Below are 19,609 nucleotides of genomic sequence, written 5' to 3'. Positions count from 1 at the left end.
CCAGGTAGGGCTGGGAGAGACCCCAGTCTGAAAACCCAGAGAGCCGTGGCTGGCCAGTCCATACTGACATCAGGCCTCCTCTCCCTTAGCTGTTTCCTGCCGGCAGCCATTCCATCAGGCTGCCTCAGTGGGAGAGATGGGAAGCAGGGCTCAGTCCATCACATTTGCTGGAAGACCAGCTCCAAGAGGCACCTCCTAACCCTGCACTGTTTCTCTGCCAGCAGGGCATGGGAAGAACTACTGTTTAAGAATTGGTGCCTGGGTTTGCTTTGTTCCTCTTTCCTCCTTGGCCCTTTTCCCATGTGTGTCATTTTTTTTTTAGATTGTAAGCCTGCAGGCAGGGACAGTCTTGTTTTAATCGACTGGCAGCCTTTTGGGTGGAAGAGCAGGGTACAAATACTCCAATAAAGAAAGAAAGGAATGGACCAATGATCTGACTCCGTATAAGGCAGCTTCCTATATTCCTACCCAAGAGGTAGCCAACATGACACTCTCTAAATGTTGAACAACAGTTCCCATCATCCCCCACTATCAGTTATGCTGGCTGGAGCTGATTGGCGTTGGAGTCCAACAGCATCTGGAGGGCTCCATGTTAGCAACCCCCGTCTTTGCTTAGCCTACCTCTAAGGGTTGTTTGGAAGATCCAGAGTGGGGGGGGGGGAGAACAATGCATGTCACCTTGACCTCTTTGGAGGAAAAGTGGGATGTTGGTGTAGTAATAAATAAAAGCAGATCTGTATGACTTAGCCTGTGTGCAGGTGATCGTTTTTCCAAGGTGTGGAAGTGCTGTTACAGACTTAGCCTTTCTTTCAGTCGTTGGTAGTTGGCTTCCACATACTCAGAGGCTTTCTAAATGCTTCTCGTAAACATTCTTGTAATAGATAAAGCAGGGAGTGCCAGCTTTTGGGAGGGCAGGACTTTGGGCACATTTGGAAATCTGAGGACCTATGGTGGGTGCCACCACAGAATAGCTGCTGTGGTGGCCTGCTTAGTCACAACGGCTTTAAAACAGAATTAGACAAATTCATGGAGGGTAAGGCTACCAATGACTACTAGTTGTTATGGAAATATATATACAGAGTGATTCAGCAGTCTGGGCTGTGTGTGTGCCAGTGTTTTTACCTTAGAAGCAGGCTTTTACCCAGCATGTAGATCATTGAGACGTAAGACTTAGTAAAATAAGAAAAGCTACTTTATTTATAGAAACACATAGCAGATAGGAAAGGCATGCCTAGTTCGACCTAACTAAGTTGGAGGCGCAGTGCCCAGACTTGGGTGTTGCCCTCATGGCTCAGGAGAGAGAGCAAAGACAGAGATGTCTTCTCTCTCCTCGGAGAGTCGAAGAAGAAGAAGACGACGATGATGATGACGACGACAATGACAAAGGAAGGAGGGGCAACACTGCAACTAAAGAAGAGGAACCTGACAGCCAGAATCAGCCCCTGGATGGGTTGTAAGTAAGACAGCAGCCAGATAGAGGCTGGCTGCTGGGGCAGTGCCCCATTTGCCCGAATGGACCAGCCTCTACCATTAAAGTAACTGCTAACATTTTGCAGCTTAGATACGCCTTATCGGTGAGCCAGCTTTAACCTGTTGGAATGTATGAGGTTCAACTCCAACTTGCGGGTTGAGGCTGCATGGGGTTAAAAAGGGTAGCTAGAGAGGAGACCTCTTGGTTGCTAGGCTATACCTATCCCTTTGATCTCCTTCTGTCTCTTCTTTCCTGCTAGACTATGCAGAGGATGTTGATCCCAGTTCCTTCCCTCCTTCCCAGTCCTCTTCTTTCTCGAGAGGGCAGCAGACATCTTTCCTTTGTCTCTCCCTCTCCACCAGCATGAGGGCCAGTACTGGGCTCAGTGCTCGTTGCTTCAACTTAGCTAGTTAGCTAGATATAGGATTCTTTCCTATCAAACATGTACTTCCAGAATAAAGTAGTTATTTCTTATTTTAAAGCTTAAAGCCTCTGTCTGACTAATTTGCAGGGAAGGTAGAATCTTAGCAAAGATTCAAACACACACACACAAGCTCGCTCAAAACTCTCTGTTCCGCTACACAACTCTGCAGGGTCCTACAGGACGTTGGGCCCAACCTCCTATAGGTTATAGGGCCCAGCCTCCTATATAAACTGTCTTCAGACTGGCTGTAAGTAAGAAGGCAAGCAAGCGAGGGCAAACTGAGGCGCTGCCCTAACGGACAAGCCTCCGCTACACGGATATTTCTCTTCTTCTGGTGTTCAGCCGAAAGCCTTCCTCTAGAGACCAGCTGTCTTACCGAGCACGAAATGTAATGCAACATTTATGTGTTCAATAAAAGTTGAATAAGCTTCCACGTGCTGCAGCCTTATCTGTGCTCCAGCATGCAGGACACTTGGCAGCGCTGCCACTGGCAGGTCAGCATGATACATAAAACTAGCGGGTTTGATGTGAGCGTATTCCACATGCGTAGAGCATCCAGTAAGCTCTTCTTGGTATGCAACATTTGGTGCAATCCCCTCCAGACCACTTGGTGCTATTCCAGCATATTGCCATGGTTGTAATAGGTTGTAATAGGTAGAGGCTTCAAAACAGATGTATTTTACAGAGTGTGTTAATGAAAATGATTATGATGAGTAATAATTATATAGCACCTATATAGGAACATAGGAAGCTGCTGAGTCGGACCATTGGTCCATCTAGCTCAGTATTGTCTACACTGACTGGCAGTGGCTCTCTAGGGTTTCAGGCAGGGATCTCTACCAGCCCTACCTGGAGATGCCGGGGATTGAGCCTGGGAGATGCTCTACCACTGAGCTACGGCCCGTCCCCCAACGTATGACATAGGAAGCTACGTTAAAATGAATCAGACCATTTGTCCGTCTCGCTCAGTGTGGTTACTCTGACTGGCGGCAGGATTTCAGGCAAGAGTCTTTTCCCAGCTCTACCTGGAGATGCCGAGGATTGAACCTGGGACCTCCTGCAAGCAAGGCTTGCTCTACCCCTGAGCTATAGCCCTCCCCCTAAAGCAGCCTTTCCCAGCTAGTGGGCCACCAGATGTTGTTGGACCACAATTCCCATCTTTCCTGACCATTGGCAATGCTGGCTGAGGCTGATGGGAGTTGTGGTCCAACAACATCTGGCGGCCCACTAGTTGGGAAAGGCTGCCCTAAAGGGAGGATATTCGACAGCAGATCCATGTAGTCTTCCATCCAAATGCAAACCCTGCTTAGCAAATGGACCGCTACATGTTTGCTGCTGAGGAGCCACAGCAAACTCTGATAATATTTATTTATTTATTTTATTTAAGCCATTTTTATACCGCTTAATATATATAAAAATCTCTAAGCGGTGTACAGAAGATAAAACAGCAGACATTATAAAAAATATACAATAAAACCACAATACAAATGCATACATCATACAAATTAACACAGAAATATTAAAACAATTGCCTGGCACTTCTCCACTCAACAACTCTCAACCTCCTGGCTCCCACCCAGGACTCCACCCATCCACCCTGGCTCTCACCCAGGGTCCAACACACAGAAATCGCCCCCAAAGTCTCGCAAGCTTTCCAGGGGATCCCCAAAATGGTGAACAGAAGGATGTGGGGGCAGCTGGAGGCCCAGGCCGCCCCTGCGCTGCAAGGCGCCGACAAGGACACCCTTCTTGCCGAGGCAGCGTAGGTAGAAGTGTAGGGCGTGGAAGGCAAGTGCCAGGTGGCAGCGCGAGATGAAGCTGGAGTGGCCCATGTTGAAATCCACCGAGTCCTGCAACATCACTGATACCTGATTTCCTATATGCTGTACAGATATTTTAAAACCCACAGCAGTCCCTGCCTGGGGGCTCACCATCTAATAGTCCTGATACAAAAGACCCAGTTGTGGTCTGCCCTTTAAGCTTCCTGCGCTGTTCAGGCATTCCTTCTTCACATGTTGAACAACACGGGAGCAAGGAGCGGGGCCGTGTCAAGTAATCCCACCCCTAACATTGCACGTATCTCCTTGACATCCCTGTGTATGGTATGAACGTCTGTAGCGAGGAGGCCTTCATGTACATATCTGTCTGCACAAAGGCCCCCTTGGGCTCACGCTATATGCACAGGCATCGAGGAAGGAGCAGGCAGTCTTAGGAGAGGGACTCTTTGGAGGGAGGACTGCAGCTCAGTGAAAGAGCATCTGCCGTGCATGCACAAGGTCCCAGGTTCAATTCCCTGCCTGAAATCCTGGAGAGCCACTGCCGGTCTGTGTAGACAATACTGAGCTAGATGGACCAATGGCTTCCTCGGTTCCCATGTTCCTGGCTGCCCTGCTCTTTGCTTCCATGGCATTCAACACAGGAGCAAAAAATGGCCAAACGGCTTGTGTGTTATCTGTGTGTGTGTGTGTTTGTCTTTACAGTTCTGCTAATAATGGGGGCTGGAGCATAGGAAATGCAAGCTGATGGAAAAGTGGGGGAGCAGAACCCACAGGGAAACCATGGGGCAAAGACTCTGGAAATTGGCAAGCTGTTGGGTATTCTTGCTGGTGTAGGCCACAGACTGCACGACTTCCGGTTTTTGTTTGTTGCCTTTCAAAGCGGCAATGGAGGATTCTCACTTGTATGGAAGCCCAACCTCTTTTGTGCTTGATGTTTTTTGGTTTTGCAGGGGGATGCAAAGCCCTGGAGTCGTGCGACAAGTGCATTGAAGGAGATGCTGCCCTGAACATCACTGACTGTGTGTGGATGCACTGCCGAGAGTCTGAGGAGAAGCCAGGTGAGCAGGGGGAAAGAATGCTTGCCAAAACCTCAGATCGTACACCTTGCAAGGAATGACTCAACTCTACAGGATCTATGCAAAGCAAACGTATTTGCCTAAACTCACAGTGTGCTGAGTTTTTGTAGAGTCTTTCCCCTACCATCAAGAATCCCAGTGTGGTGCACACAGAATGCTGCCAGGTCTGATTATTTGTTAATCTAGCTCAGTATTGTCTATTCTGACTGGCAGCAGCTCTTCCAGGTTTCTATCAGACGAGTTTCTGGCAGAGGTCTTTTCCATCACCTGCAACCTCCACTTTTCAATGGAAGAGGCAGGGATCAAACTTGGGGCCTGCATTGTATACCTACAATTACATGCAAAGGTTCCCAGGTCACTGATGGAGAAACTGACCTGGTAAAAGGCCACTTTCCTTGCCCTCTGAACAGCCTTCAAGGGCTACTCTATCTGCACCTTATCCAGATTTTATAACATCACAAAATTGCCATCTCTTCTGGCTGGCTGTGACTCTTGATTGGGCCACCTGACCCTTCCAAATGGAGGTGCCAGGGTCTGCGGCCTGTACGCCATGTGCTCTTTCAGTTGCCACTTTTTCCAAGGAGCGCTCGACCCCAAGATGTTGCACACGCAGAGGCAACATTCCTCTGCATACCAGTGTCTGGGAATAGGGATGGGGGAGAAATTAGATTCAGTTCTCATTTAAAGCTGAATCAATCAAATCCACACTTTCCAAAACAATATGGGAACCAAGAGACAGACAGCTTTTGAGATTTGCACGTATCTGATGCCGTTCTCCAACCAAAGAACATTTACAAAAATCCAAATATTAGGGGGAAATGAGCATAAAAATCAATATCTTGGTGAAAACAGCATGCAAAAATATATTGTATTATGGAAAATTGCTTGGAAAAATGTGTACGTTAGTCAAAACTGCATACAAAAAATGGGTTTGAGAAATTCATACTAAAATGCCAAAGTATTTCCATGAGGATTTTTTTGCAAAAACAACTTGTAAATTGCTGCAGAAATGTGGAGAAGTGAATTTAAGATTGGAAAGATGAGAAACTGAGAGAAACAAAATTGACAGATCTTTCCATCCCTGGATGGGAATCACAAATGGGGAGAGCACTGTTGCACTTGCAGGGTCTGGTTGGCTGCTCTGAGAAGAGGATGCCAGACTAGATGGGCCACTGGCCTGATCCAGCAGGGCTGCTCTTACACAACCTTCTGCCTTCCAGGTGTCTATTTGAAAGTAGAGGGCAAAGTACCTTTGCTACTTTAAGGTCTGCTTTGTACTGGCTAATACTTGGAAATCCCTCCCTCTACCTTGCTGGGAATTTGTGGTCACCTCTGAGCTCAGTTGTCTCAAGCTCAGCATCAGTGTCACTTTGTGTACTTAGTTTGTTGCCATGACTACCATCTCCAAGGTGGTAGGTAGCTATGAGCCATGAAAGGACAGTCTTTTTGCTCTTTGCTGGTGCAGAAACAAACTCCCATGTAGGTAAAAAAGTGACTGATCTATCAAAAATCTCTGCATTCCATTTTTACATTTAAATATGACCCCCGATGAAGGCCAAAACAACCACAGGCCAAAATGTGTTTGACTTTTTCTAGAAATAAATTACCTTGCAGCAAAATAAATGATTTTGCAGCATCTTGAGATTTCATCTCTCTTTGTTTTGGATTAGATTGAAACAAGGCAGCTTCATAACAAGGCAGCCAATCTGTGGCTTATAGTGATGTCTGCATGCAGCCGTTGGGTTGGCTATCCTGGTCTAGATCAATGTGATGCCCTTCAGATGTTGTTGGACTGCAACTCTCATCAGCCCTGACCAGTGGCCATGCTGGCTGGGACTGCTGCCAGTTGGTAATCTACCCTCTTCTGAAGGTCATAATGTCTGCTATGTCTGGTCCAGACATTGGCAGAAAGTGGGGAGAGGGTGGTGACTTATTGTTTCTTGGAACATCTTATTACATATGTTACTCACCATATGCTCAGAGGTTCACGTTACCAAATTCTTCCAAGCTACACAGGAAGTGGATTGGACTGTGAAAGACCAACCCAAATTGTGTTTGCATTTTGACCAATTTGTAGGGCAGTACAATATCTCAGAGAGGAGGTCAGGTCTCCTGCTCCCCTGGTGCATTCACTATAGCTGCCCAATTTCCCTGTTTTTTAAAGTTTGATATAAGTATCTGTTGGCTATAGGTACATTCTTAAACCACAAGGGGTTTTTTTTGCCTGTTAGTGAATATGCTATTATGTGGTTGAGGCTTTGGCTGTGAGCACACTAATCACTTAGAGCAAAATGTTTCCATTGGCCACACATGGAAGGGCAATGGTTGATGTGCCAATCAGTTGCAAAATCTATTTGAAGCTGAATTTTTAAAAAATGCACTGGAGCTGATTCCACCAGGTTTTACTGTAAAAAAGATGCGGGGTTTGACCAGCATCATATGCCCCCGTTTTCAGAAAAGAGAGGTGGAGACATACTGGAACCAGCAGAACAGTAAGTGTGTCTCTACCCTTTGTTTCTAATAACTAGCTTGTTCAAGGATCATTGCTTTTCTGCCCTCCAGAAATCAGATAGCTCGCTAAATGTGTGTGTGTTTTTGTTTCAATGCAACACCTGGCCCTTCAAGGTGAAAGCACTGGAGAGATGCATAAACAATGATAGGGAGTGATCGATTCTCTGATGAATTGTGCACCTGCCCACACAAAACAATTACTTGGCAATCCATGGGCCTGGTTAGTACATCCACAACTATTCCAGTCTTTGTAGTGCACTCTGCCTTAGCTCCGGTGGCGTGGCAAGAAAGTGTGTGTATGGGGCGGTGGAAGGACGGTTTCCCCATTACTATACCAATTTGGCTCCCGCTGGGAAAAAGGTACAAGTGTAAGGGGTGGCTTGCACTGTAGTGGCTGATGCCAACTGGTAGGGCGGAAGGCAGGAAGACCAGCAGTAGATGGAGCCAGAGTGAATGACGTGTAGAGCCACTCCCTGCCTTGCTGTAAGTAAGGAAGCAGTGGCAAGTGGGGGCTAGCTGAGGACATGCCCAGGTTGATGGGGCACTGCCCCACTTGCCCTAATGGACAACTCTCCCTGGGCTTGCGCGTCAGTTATTTACATCTTTGCCTTTCAAGAAGCAAATCTTTCCAAGGCAGCTTACAAATAACATAAAGTTACAGATTACAGTAGCATTGTTAAAATATAATGATTCATCAGGATCCTTCCCACAAAGAAGCTGCTGGTAGAATGCCCTGTGGTGGTGGGGTAGAGGGTATAGCCAGCTATACAGGCCCCAATACTTTCTTTGCCCCCTCCCTTTCTCTCTACACCCGTCTACCTTTCTTGTTCCTACAACAGAGACAATTTTGATGTGATGTCCCTCAAAAAAAGGGCTGGGGCTTTTGGTCTTCTGTTTTCTCCTTTTCCTCTCCTTTTCTGCCATCAGTTTGGTTAAAGCAGATGGCCTTCCAGAGGTTGTTGGACTCCCAACTCCCATCAGTCTCAGCCAGCATAGTTGTGAAGGAGGGAATTGTAATCCAACAACAGCGGGGGGGGATACAGGTTCCTAACCCTTGTGGTCCTCCAGTTGTTGTTGGACTCCCATCGTCCATGATTGTCGGTCATGCTGTGTGCAGCTGCTGGGAATTGGAGTCTGACGATATCTAGGACAGAGGTGGCTTACCTATGGGTCTCCCAGTGTTCTTGGTGTACAACTCCTATCATCCCTGGCCATTGATTGATGAGAGTTGGGAGTCCAACTACATCTTGAGGGCCACAAGTTACCTACCCCTGATCTAGAGGACCTTGGGTTCTCCATCCATGCTTTAGGGACTCAGAATCTGCCTGCACCCCATGGAAAAGTGACTAGGGGGGATTAAAAAGGGACCCATGGAAGATTGGAAGGAGCCAAATTAGTGGTGAGGCTTGATTTGACCAATAAGCCACATGCTTCCAAATTCTGATTAAATAGATACGCTAAGGTAAGATGATTGAAGGCAGTTATGAGGAACCTATGGCCTTCAAGTTGCTGCTGAACTTCAACTCCCATCAGCCCCAGTGAGCATGACCAATGGCTAGGGATGATGGGAGTAGCAGTTGAGCAACATTTGGAGGGCCACAGGTTCCCCGCACCTGATCTAAGGTGAAGGCATTTAGGTAGCAGTTGCATCTCCCATCCACCAAACTCCTGGCTGAATCCCTCTTACAGGAAAGGCTAGGGGCTTCAGGTGCAATTAATTTCCCCTGGTGCTAATGCTCCACTACCCATTCTTCACTAGTTAACACAACTGTGTATCCTGAACTACTGTGTTAAATTGTGTTTGTTGATGATGAGCAGCTTTTTCCGGGTGTTTCTCCCTCTCACAATCACAACTGTGTGAGGAGGAGAGCAGGGTGATGTCTACTGGCCTCTCCCCCTTCAATGAGGCTGAAAGTTTGAAGATTCAGGACAGACAAAAGAAAGTACTTGTTCAGGCAGCACATAGTTAAACTATGGAATTTGCTCCTACAAGAGGCAGTGATGGCCACCAACTTGGATGGCTTTAAAAGGGGATGAGACATGAATGTTAAGGCAATCAATGGCTACTAGCCATGATAACTGTGCTCTGCTTCCATGGTTGGAGACAGCAGGCTTCTGAATACCAGTTGCCATCAACCACAGGAGGAAAGAGTGCTCATGTGCTCAGGTCCTGCTTGCGGCCTTCCCATGGCCATCTGGTTGACCACTGAAAACAGGATGCTGGACTAGATGGGCTGCTGGCCTAATCTAGCAGGCTTGTCTTATGTTGTTATGTTGCATCTGGATCAGCTCTGCCTTCCACACACTCACGGGAAGGTTTGAAGAGGTGAGTATCCTCTGTAACAGGCAGGATTCTATATTCCCGCAGAGTCTAAATTCAAATCGATGTCATACATTTAAAGCACTCTTGTACTACTTTAACAGTCATAAAGAATCCCGGGATCTGCAGTTTTAAGGGTGCTGGGAATGGTAGGTCTGTGAGGTCAGTACTTTTAACAAACTACATTTCCCATGATTCGGGGGGGGGGGGAGCCTTCACTGTTAATGTGATATAAGAGTGCTTTAAATGTATGGTTCGGATGTGTCCTATGGGTGTAGAGCTGGCTCCCCATTTCAGAGCTTCACCCAACATCTTGGGGGTGGGGGAGCAGACATGGTCCCACCCTCTTCGCTTACATGGTGTTCATCATGCGAAGTGAACCTCAGAAAAGGACTTGTCTTGCATGTTGTTTCTGGTTGCATAACCCTATATACAGAATGGTGGTAGTGAAGACATCTAGGATTTCAGTGTGACTTGGTTTCTCTCTTCTGTTCTTAGGTACTGGGAGTTGTGTGGGGAAGGAAGAGCCAGCCAAGGAGAAGTGTTCCTTTTTCAATGTCACTACCATGTGTGAAGGTAATGCTTTCTGCTTCTTAAAAAAAAAAAACTTTGGTGAAAGCCCCTTGCAAAAACTACTGACTCTGTTTAGTAGCTTAATTCAGGAACTGCTGAGGGTTTCAGCAGACTAATTAATGCTTTTTCTGCCTGTTGTACCAATGGTAATGAGCTGTGCTAGATGCTGTATGGTTTTTAATCGTATTTTTATTTCTTCTTTTGTATTTTACTGTATGAGAAGCAATGAAAACAATTAAAAATCAGTATGAATATTTAATGTGGAGATTGCGGACATGTCTCAGACTGTGCCAGTGACGCTCACAGACCGCTGGTGGTCCACAGACCACAGTTTGGGAACCTGTGGTAAAGTGAATGTAATAAATAATAAAAATAATAAATGTAATAAATAATAAAAATAAAAATAATATGCTCCTGTAACTGAAGCCTATTAATATCTAATTCTGTCCAGTGGGGCAGAAGAGAACAATTCTTTGCCCTCGTCTATGTGACAGCCCTTCAGGTATTTGAGTTGTTGCAATCATTTGCTAGTTTGCTTAATTATCCTAATTTATGCATATAGCAGAATCTGGCTTTCTTTGTCACAGGGTATGCATAATCATGAGTATATTTCCCTAATCCGATGATCTACTTAGATATCACGATGTACTTACTGTAAAGCAGTTTTCTTGCTGTGCAATAAAGAAATATTGGTTGACCTTTCTTTCTTTTCTTCTTTATAAATGATGATTCTTTTCTTAGCACCCAAAACAACAACCAAGGAACCTCCGCACCCAACCACTAAAGAGCCTCCAAAGCCATTCACTAAGGAGCCAGAGATTGTCACACTCGGTAAGGGTGGCCCTTGTAGCTTTTGGAGAAGGGAAGGGCTCAAATATGGGTTAGGTAGTGCAAGAGGGGATGACCTTTGCTGTGATGAGCATCTCCAGACCATGTACATATTGTATGGGGAATGCAGAGTGGCTTCTGAGTGGTTGCACGTGCCACAGATGGTGTTCTCCTTAGCAAGCCCTTCGGTTGTGGCAAACCACACATTCCCCAGCTGATGCTTGAACAGTGCTGGGTTTTTTTTGTGGGGGGACACCTATGGACAAGAAGTCCTCTTCCTTCAAACAGGATGAGTGGGAGCTGTTTATCACATAAGTTTTACCCAACTCAGTTTAAGGGCAGGGAGTTTAATATCTTACTGGCTCCTTCTTTAACTCTGGAGCTTTGGAAATACTGATGGGTTTGGCATGTCGCTCTCTGAGCTGATGACGATGTGGGAGTGAGCTCCCCGCATCAGTACAGCAGGGATATTGCTTGCCAGCTCACCTATCTCTGTGGCTGCAAGGAAAGCACACAGGAAGCTGCTTTATACCAACTCATCTAGCTCCATCTTGGTCCATCTAGCTCAATATTGCTTACACTGACTGGCAGCAGCTCTCCTGGGTTTCAGGCAGGAGCAGCAGAGATTCCAGCCCATTATCGGCCCCAGCCAGTGCCCAACTATGTTGATCAGTGGTGCTGGCCATGCTTGGAAGGATGTTATCCTTCCCCCAATAAGCACCTTTTTCATTTTAATTAATTATAATACTTTGTATCCTACCTCCTCCTACACCAGGAATGGCTAACCTCTGGTCCAGGGCCCTGATGCTCTCCCCTGGCAGATTTTTCTGCCTCCCTCCATCCCCAACTATTTTGGATGGTGTAAAAATAAATAAATAAAGTAGACATAGTACTGGGATGAGCAGAAAGAGTTAAACCTTGGCCCAGCACCCTGAGGGGGAATGCAAATTGCCCCCTCCTTGGTCATCAGATGAATCATTTAAGGTGCCGGGAGGGGTCAGTATCCCCCTTCCTCAGCTGATCTACATGGAGTTAGGAGCGAAGCTTTTTGCCTCTTTGTGTATGTCCTATGGAGTGTCTACACCCACTGCTGGAATGTGGCCCCAGAGGGTTGGTCAAGGGTGAATGTATCCCTCAAGCCAAGAAAACATTAGCCACCCCTGTCCTGTGCTGTTCACATTTGCTGCAGTTGTTAACGGAATTGTGTGAAATGCAGTTGCACTAGTTTTGCATGCATCTGTTGGCTAGCGCTTTTGATGTCACTAGTGACTCTTTCCCTCACCGCAGTCTGATGCCATTTTTGTGCACTTCATGTAGTTTTGTGCAAAAAAAAGTCCTGTTTGAATCTTGTAAAAGTAGTAAGTGATTTTTTTTTAATTTTTAGAGGATGGGTGCTTTCTTTTTTGGTGCACCACTCTGCAAGGTTCATCTAGTGCACACACAGACACACAGTACAGGAATGCTAACCTCTTCCTCACCCTGAGATGAATGTTCTACTGGTTTGTTCTTTCCCCCTCCTCTCTTTTCCTTTTCCTTTTGTGTTTTTGCTCCATCAGTCATTGTACAGCACATTTTATCCACTTAAGATCAAAGAAAGCAGAAAAAACAGGATTCCAGCTGTGCCTGCTCTGCACTACAGCAACACCTACATCTCAAAGCTATTTCCCTTGCATGTGTGCAGACAGGCAATCATGCTTTTGGCCTTTCTTTGGGGCTACTGCAAACATCCCACTAACAGTTTTTAAATTAACTGAGAATTGCCCTAATAAATATGTTGCTCAGCTGTCAATCGTATCTTTCCAAAATGGGTGGCCAAAGTGTAGGGAGTCTGCCTTGAATATCCGTAGGAAACCTGCATATAGCAGTATTCCCCCACTACAGTTAAAGTACTAACCTTGTGAGTGCAAAGTGCTGTGTATTATTAAAGGGCTCCTAAATCAGGAATGAGGAACCTGTGCCCTTCTGAATGTTGTTGGATTACAACTCCCACCATCCCTGACCATTGGCCACACAAATGGGGGCTGATGGGAATTGTCATCTAACAGCATCTGGAGGGCACCACGTTGGCTACTCTTGTCATATTCAGATTAGACCCATTGAAATCAAGGACACAAGTTACTTAGGTTTATTGATTTCAGTGGATCTATTCTGCACATGGCTAGTGTAAGCTATCACCCTATGTCAGGGGGTATGGAGTCTATGGTCCTCCAAATGTTGATTGACTATAACTCCCATTATTTCTGACCACTGGCCAGGCTGGCTGGGACCGATGGGAGTCCAAAAACATCTGGGGGATGGGGGCACAGGTTCCCCATCTCCTAGCCTAAATAGTCATGGCCCTGGATAACTGCAGGAGGAAGTTTTCCCATACACACTCCCAGTCTGTGCCTTGAGGTCATCAAGAGAGGCCCTATTACTGGTTCCATACCCCAAATCTGAAATTGGCTCAGTGAACACTTATAGCCAGGATCTGCTGTCTTTTAGCACCGTCCCTGTGAAGCTGTGTTCCACAGGAGCACCGCCTGGACAACTCACATGAAATTTTTTGAAGGGTGTGTCTAGACACTCCCTGCTAGGGCTGTTTATCATTAGTCTGGCCCTGTGCATGATGTTTTCTTTGAGCCTGGAACTTACATGTGTTCCATCTTGCTAATATAGCTGTTCTCTTTTGTCCAAAACATTATTGTTTAGTTGGGGTTAAATCGTCATTTTTCTTTAACTTGGGAAAGCCGCTTTGGGGATCCAAAGTGTTTTAATGTAATTTTATATTTATAAGCAGCATTTCTGGACCATGCCTATCTAACACAATGAACAGCAATACCACCATAAAATAAACCAATTCAAGACAAGACAACATCACAATAAAACTTTCTTTTTTTTTTACAATAATTTTTATTCAAATTTTCATAAAACATAGAAAACAAAATCATAAAACATTCAAAGACAAAAAACAAAACAAAACAAAAATGATTAAACAAAAAAAAATAAAATGTTGACTTCCCATTTGTCACATATCAAATCAGTTATAGGTCTACAATATATAACAATCCTGTCTCTTAAATCATATTATAAAATCACTTTCCTCCAGTAGTTATCTTAATTAATCATCAAATCTCATAAACATTACTTTATTCTTTCCACAAAAAGTCAAAGAGAGGTTTCAATTCTTTAAGAAATATATCTATCAATTTTTCTCCAAATAAACATGTCAATTAATCCATCTCGTTAATAATTATAATAATCTTATTGTCATAACCATAGTCCAAATAAACATTTCGATTAATCCATCTCATCAGAATCTGTTAGGTCCAATAATTTCAATAGCCATTATTCCATTATCCCTATTAGTTCCATCTTCCATCTTCAATAGTCCTGTTAAGTCCAGTAATTTCAGTGTCCAATCTTCCATTATCAGTATTCCATAATAATCTTACTGTTGTAGCCATAGTCATATAATAAGAGTCTGATGGGAATTTCCTCTATCCCAAATATTTTCTTGCCATCCATTCTGAATAAGTTGCTGAAATACTGTTGTAAAGTCATATCTGTGTTCTTCTTTTTTACAAAATGCACTGGCTCATCTCTTAAGAGTTTTTCCATTGTCACATGGCTGCAGTTAATTCCATAGATTTTCTCTATATCAAGCTCCATCACATCATTCCAGTCCAGAAGATTATCCAAGCCATCGATAACTTTATCTCTAATATCTTCATTAATTTCTTCAGAGATAACGTTAAATTCCAAACAGTAGATTTTATTTCTAAAATCCATAAACTCCAGATCTTTTTCCAATTCCACATTTGTTCCAATCTCCAGGGCTTGTATCTTCCCTTTATTTTTTCTTTTCTCATCTCTGATCTCATTCTCCTCTCTCACAGGATCCCCTATTTCTTTAAGCTCCTGCGTCATTTTGCTCAGTTCAATTTTCAGCTCCTTACTACCCTGTCGCAGGGTTTGTTTCGTTATCTCAATCTCATCCATTATTTTCTGAAACATAATTACTTCCAGATTCTCAGCCACTTTCTTGATTGCCATTTTTAAAACCACGAAAACCAAGCAAAACAAAAATAAAGAAGAACCACTTCTTATTTCAGCAACAATTGGGTTAATATTCCAGGCTTGATGACATCACAGTATAAACAGAGCAACCTGCCTTATCTCTCTATGTTCAAGAATGCAAAACAAATTTAGTTCCCAGCATCAAAACAGTTAGTGGCGTCGTGAAGAAGCAGATTCGTCAAAATAAAATAGACCAAAAAGAGAATAGTCCCAGACAATATAATATTCCTCGGAATAGAAATCAGGAATAGAAATCCCTCTTCTGTTTATTATCTTTAGAATGCACTTCCAGGACAGCTTTTTGCGACAGAAACAGAGATAAGCTGTTAATTTCGTGAATAACAGAGAAGAGCTATATCTCACCCAGAAGTTGTCCAAAGCCGATCAATCTGACAAATCTCCTTTTGCTGCAACAATTTAAACCAAGTAAAAAAAATAATAGAAAGAAGGGTGCTTGCCTGTTAGTCCGTTCTCTCTTTAAAGAAAAGATAAACGTATCGCTTAAGCAGATAGAGCTTGTTAGGAAGTCCGTCCGGCATTGTTGGCTGGACCGTATCTCATAAATTAATGAAATCCAGTCCTCCCAACAAAAACAGGCTTTTGAGGTTGATCTCTACGTTTCTCCCTGCCCGGGAGAAATTTCATCAGTCAAAAAAAAAAAAATGTTCTGACTGATTTATATCTGAATAAGCTTCTTTTGAGGCGGGAGCCCGTCCCAAAAGCAGGCACAAGCGAAGTCACCCTTCCCGGAAGTCCCCTCACAATAAAACTTTGAAATAGCCTTGCCTATATAGGTTCAGCACCTTAGACAGCTCCTGGAAAGTTCGGACTAAAACCCAAAGCGGTCCACTGCCCCACAGACATGGAGCCACCACCCGCCACTGCATCAAATGTTGCAATGTAGTTCTTGACTCAAAGTAACAAAATGCATTAAAAAGCATGTTTTTTGGGGGGGGGTACATGTTTAGAAGTGCGTATTTTAATATGTTCAAAAATACATATTTAAATGCACATTTTGAGAGGACCTTTTCTTAATGTAGAGAGCCAGTGTGGTGTAGTGGTTCAGGTGTTGGACTATGACCTGGGAGACCAGGGTTCGAATCCCCACACAGCCATGAAGCTCACTGGGTGACCTTGGGCCAGTCGCTGCCTCTCAGCCTCAGAGGAAGGCAGTGGTAAACCCCCTCTGAATGCCGCTTACCATGAAAACCCTATTCAGAGGGTCGCCATAAGTCAGGATCGACTCGAAGGCAGTCCATTTCCATTTTTTTTCTTAATGTAACAGATCAGTGTGGAAAGGGGATGAAGCAGGTATATGAGTGAACTCACACAAAAGTGACAGGCACAGAAATAGACTGGTTCCTCTTGCTACCCATGCTTTGCCTGTTCCAAGTGTCACAGCAAACTTTAGTTAGAACAAAAGAGGAGGGAATGGTAGAATAAAGGAGCTGGAAGGTACCTCAAAGCTCATCTAATCTAACCCCTGCCAATGCAGGAAATCTACTGCTGTATCATCCCTGACAGGTAGCCATCATCCTCTGCTTAAAAACTAAAACATTTTCCAAGGCAGTCTCTTCCATGATAGTTCATACCATTTCCTAATGTTTAATCTAAATCCTTTTTTTCCCCTTGTAATTTGAACCTGTTGGTTTGGTTCCTGCCCCCGAAGCAACAGGAAACAAATCTGCTCCATTTTCAATGTGAGAATCTTTCAAATATTTGGCAAGTGGGAAAGCTAACGTGGAACTCTAGAGCCTCATAGTCTCCAAATATAGTAATACCTCAGTTAACAAATCCTCCAGGAAAGATGCTTCTTTTAACAATGTCTTTTTTGGGTGCTGGGGCATGGAGGGACGCACACTCTGACACAGTCGGAATGTGGCTACCGGATTGCGGCTGCTGCAGACAGCACTCTCAAGCATGGCTGGAATGGCGCTCCTTGCCAAGTGATGCAGGCGCCTCTGTAGCAAACAGTGCTTCGGGTGCCCTGGAAGCAGTGTTTACTGTAGACACATCTCCTTGAGTGTAGGGGAGGATAGCAGAGAGAGAGAGAGAGAGAGAGAGAGAGAGAGAGAGCAACCAAGCACAGGATGGTGGCGGCAGCTGCCCCTTGCCTGCCTGGTCGAGTGTATGGAGAGGAGAACTGTTCTCAAAGCTTTAGATTGCTATAGCAAGATGCTACATGATAAAAGAAAAAAGGCAAGGCAGGCAGGCATCCCTGGATGCCTTTTGGAAGAAGCCTTCAAGTGCGCTGTATGCAAGGCTTACCTGACTTGGTTGTTCCTTTTCAGACATGTGTATTGTTAGCTTTGAATAAAAGGTTTGCTGAAATATGTTGAACTGCTCTTCTTTTTAGCGGTGCAGGAACCTATCCCTATTCTGTCCATGGTTCTGGTACGAAAGTTTCTTTTAAAGAAGTAATGTCCAGGAACACATGCACTTCATTAACAGAGGTATTACTGTATGTCTATTCAATCATTAAGGAGACAGGTTACCAGTGCCCACTGCAAACATTGAAGGTCACCTGAAAGCTGCATCTATGGGGCTACCTGAGATCAATGGAGGTTGGTCCATTAAGGTGAATGGGACATTATCCCACCCACCTCTGTCTGCACCCAACCCCCACCTGCCCTTATTTACAACCAGTCCCGGGAGTGGCACTGCCTGTCAGCTTCCTCCTCCTTGGTCTCAGTATTGATCTTGCAGAACTCAGCAGGGAGGAGGATGGAGACAAAACTAGAATTAGTTGGCTCTGCTTGTCCTTGGCTCCGGCTCCACCTACTGTTGGCCTCCTCCCTGCCTTCCCTGCTACCATTCCCAGTGGGCACTCGCCACCACTGCCTGGGACAGTACTCATGTCCAGGTGCAAGAGGGACATGAGGAGTGTGCAAGCCCATGAGCTGTTCCCAATCCTCCAAACGGTGGTTTGGAATTGCAGCAATTTAGAAGACAGCAAGACTTCTACTGTTATCCCATCCCATCCCCATGCCTATTAAGATTGAAAATTAAGGGACTTTAGTAAAAAATAGAATCAAATCCGTTTGCTACTGCGAAGAGGCACCGTAAGCTCTTGCTGCACACTGGCAATGCTTGGAAGAAAAGGCTTAACGAGGCATGCCAAAGGCACGAAAAGGAAAAGGCTGGCTAATAAAGAAACAAAGGCGAGATGGATGTGTGTGCTCTCTGGGAGAATGAATCTTCCTGCCAGAAAGAAGCCCAGGAATTGAAGAGCTTTGGGCTAATTAAAGTGAGTAACTCTGTCCTGAAGCCTTGTGAATTATTGATCCAGCGCAGGCTCCCGACGGGAAGTTGCGTGCTCGTTTATCTCTGAGTGAGCGAAGGCTTCTGTTTTTTGGCTTCCGCACCAGCCAGCCTGCCCTGTGTTTAATGGCTTCAGCTTCTTCCTGGTTTTTTTCCTCGCAAAAGCCCCTGCCCCCATTCTGCCCCCTTTTATAGGGTGTTGTGTGATTGCTGTTGGGCTGGGAGGCCAAATGATTCACTGGGTACTGAGTACACAGACCATGGAGCAAAGGGTTAAATTGTAATGCCTTTACAATTCAACCTGTACATGAACTGACTAGCGTGGGGTGGTGGAAGAGAAAAGAGCTTGCAACTAGGGATGGGGGAGAAATTCAGTCCAGTTCGCATTTAAAGGCAAATTGACCTAAATTTGCACTTCCCGAAACCAAAATACAGTCATCCTTTGAAATCTGCACTTCTTGGAATTTTGCAGTGCAGTTCCCCAACTGAGCAATGCATACAAAAATACATATACTAGGGGCAAGTGTGCATAAAAAGTGCATATATTAATGAAACTTACAAAAATGCATTATATTTGGAAAATTGCTTGCAAAAAATGTGAATATTGAGCAAGATTGCATACCAAAAAGAGTATATTAGAAGAAATGTGCACTAGAATGTTGATGGGTTTTCCTGAGGACTTTTATTTTTTTAAAAAACGCAAACTGATGTGGAAAAGTAGAGAACTGAACTGAAGATTGGAAAAATGAGAAGCTGAGAGAAATCAAAATCGACAGATTTGCCTATTCCTACTTACAACAAAACAACACCCTCCCCTTCTTGCATCTGCCAAAGTGAAGCGCAACAGGACATGCCATTTCAGCCCCCCTCCTTTTTTGCACATGGCTCCTAACCTCTTCCACCACCAGAAAAGCTTGAATTGTTCCTTAAGGGGCTATTTGACTCTGACCTGTTAACACTGCTAGTGAGGGAGTCTTCATTGAAAGCAGGAAATGGAGCCTGCAAAGGCGATTGGAATTTCTGTGCAACAGACAATAATATAATTAAAAGAGAGGCAGCCTGGTATCCCCTGCGTAGTGCAGGAAATTCATTGCTAGAGCATTCACAACAGATTTATTAATTTACTTAAAAGTGTGTATAAACAGCTTAATGTTTCAAAAAATCTCTAAGCAGCTTACAGTTGGAAAAAACAAACCACTGAAACCAAAACACAACTTAAAGCCAGTGGTGGCTGTCACCCATTGGGTGGGAGACAGGGTGCCCAACAGTAGGTAGAGCCAGAGCCAAGGACAGGCAAAGCCAAACTAT

The 19,609-nt window shown here is 44.7% G+C and overlaps 1 protein-coding gene across 2 annotated transcripts in view; it reads left to right on the top strand.

The window, feature by feature from the left end:
• CD164L2 (CD164 molecule like 2) overlaps positions 1-19,609 on the top strand; it is a 62,228-nt gene that overhangs the window by 12,829 nt on the left and 29,790 nt on the right. Inside the window, exons 2-4 of one of the 2 annotated variants that reach the window (XM_061596539.1) lie at positions 4,624-4,731; positions 10,079-10,156; positions 10,895-10,984. In XM_061596539.1, coding sequence (XP_061452523.1) covers positions 4,624-4,731; positions 10,079-10,156; positions 10,895-10,984 — 276 coding nt within the window. The remainder of the gene's footprint in view (positions 1-4,623; positions 4,732-10,078; positions 10,157-10,894; positions 10,985-19,609) is intronic. The other variant, XM_061596540.1, reaches the window with a different exon arrangement.

The sequence above is a fragment of the Rhineura floridana genome, chromosome 15, assembly GCF_030035675.1.
Source record: "Rhineura floridana isolate rRhiFlo1 chromosome 15, rRhiFlo1.hap2, whole genome shotgun sequence".
In the NCBI taxonomy this organism is placed as follows: Eukaryota; Metazoa; Chordata; class Lepidosauria; order Squamata; family Rhineuridae; genus Rhineura; species Rhineura floridana.
The sequence above is the reverse complement of the archived record's forward strand: the minus strand, read 5'-3'. Positions and strand labels throughout refer to the sequence as shown.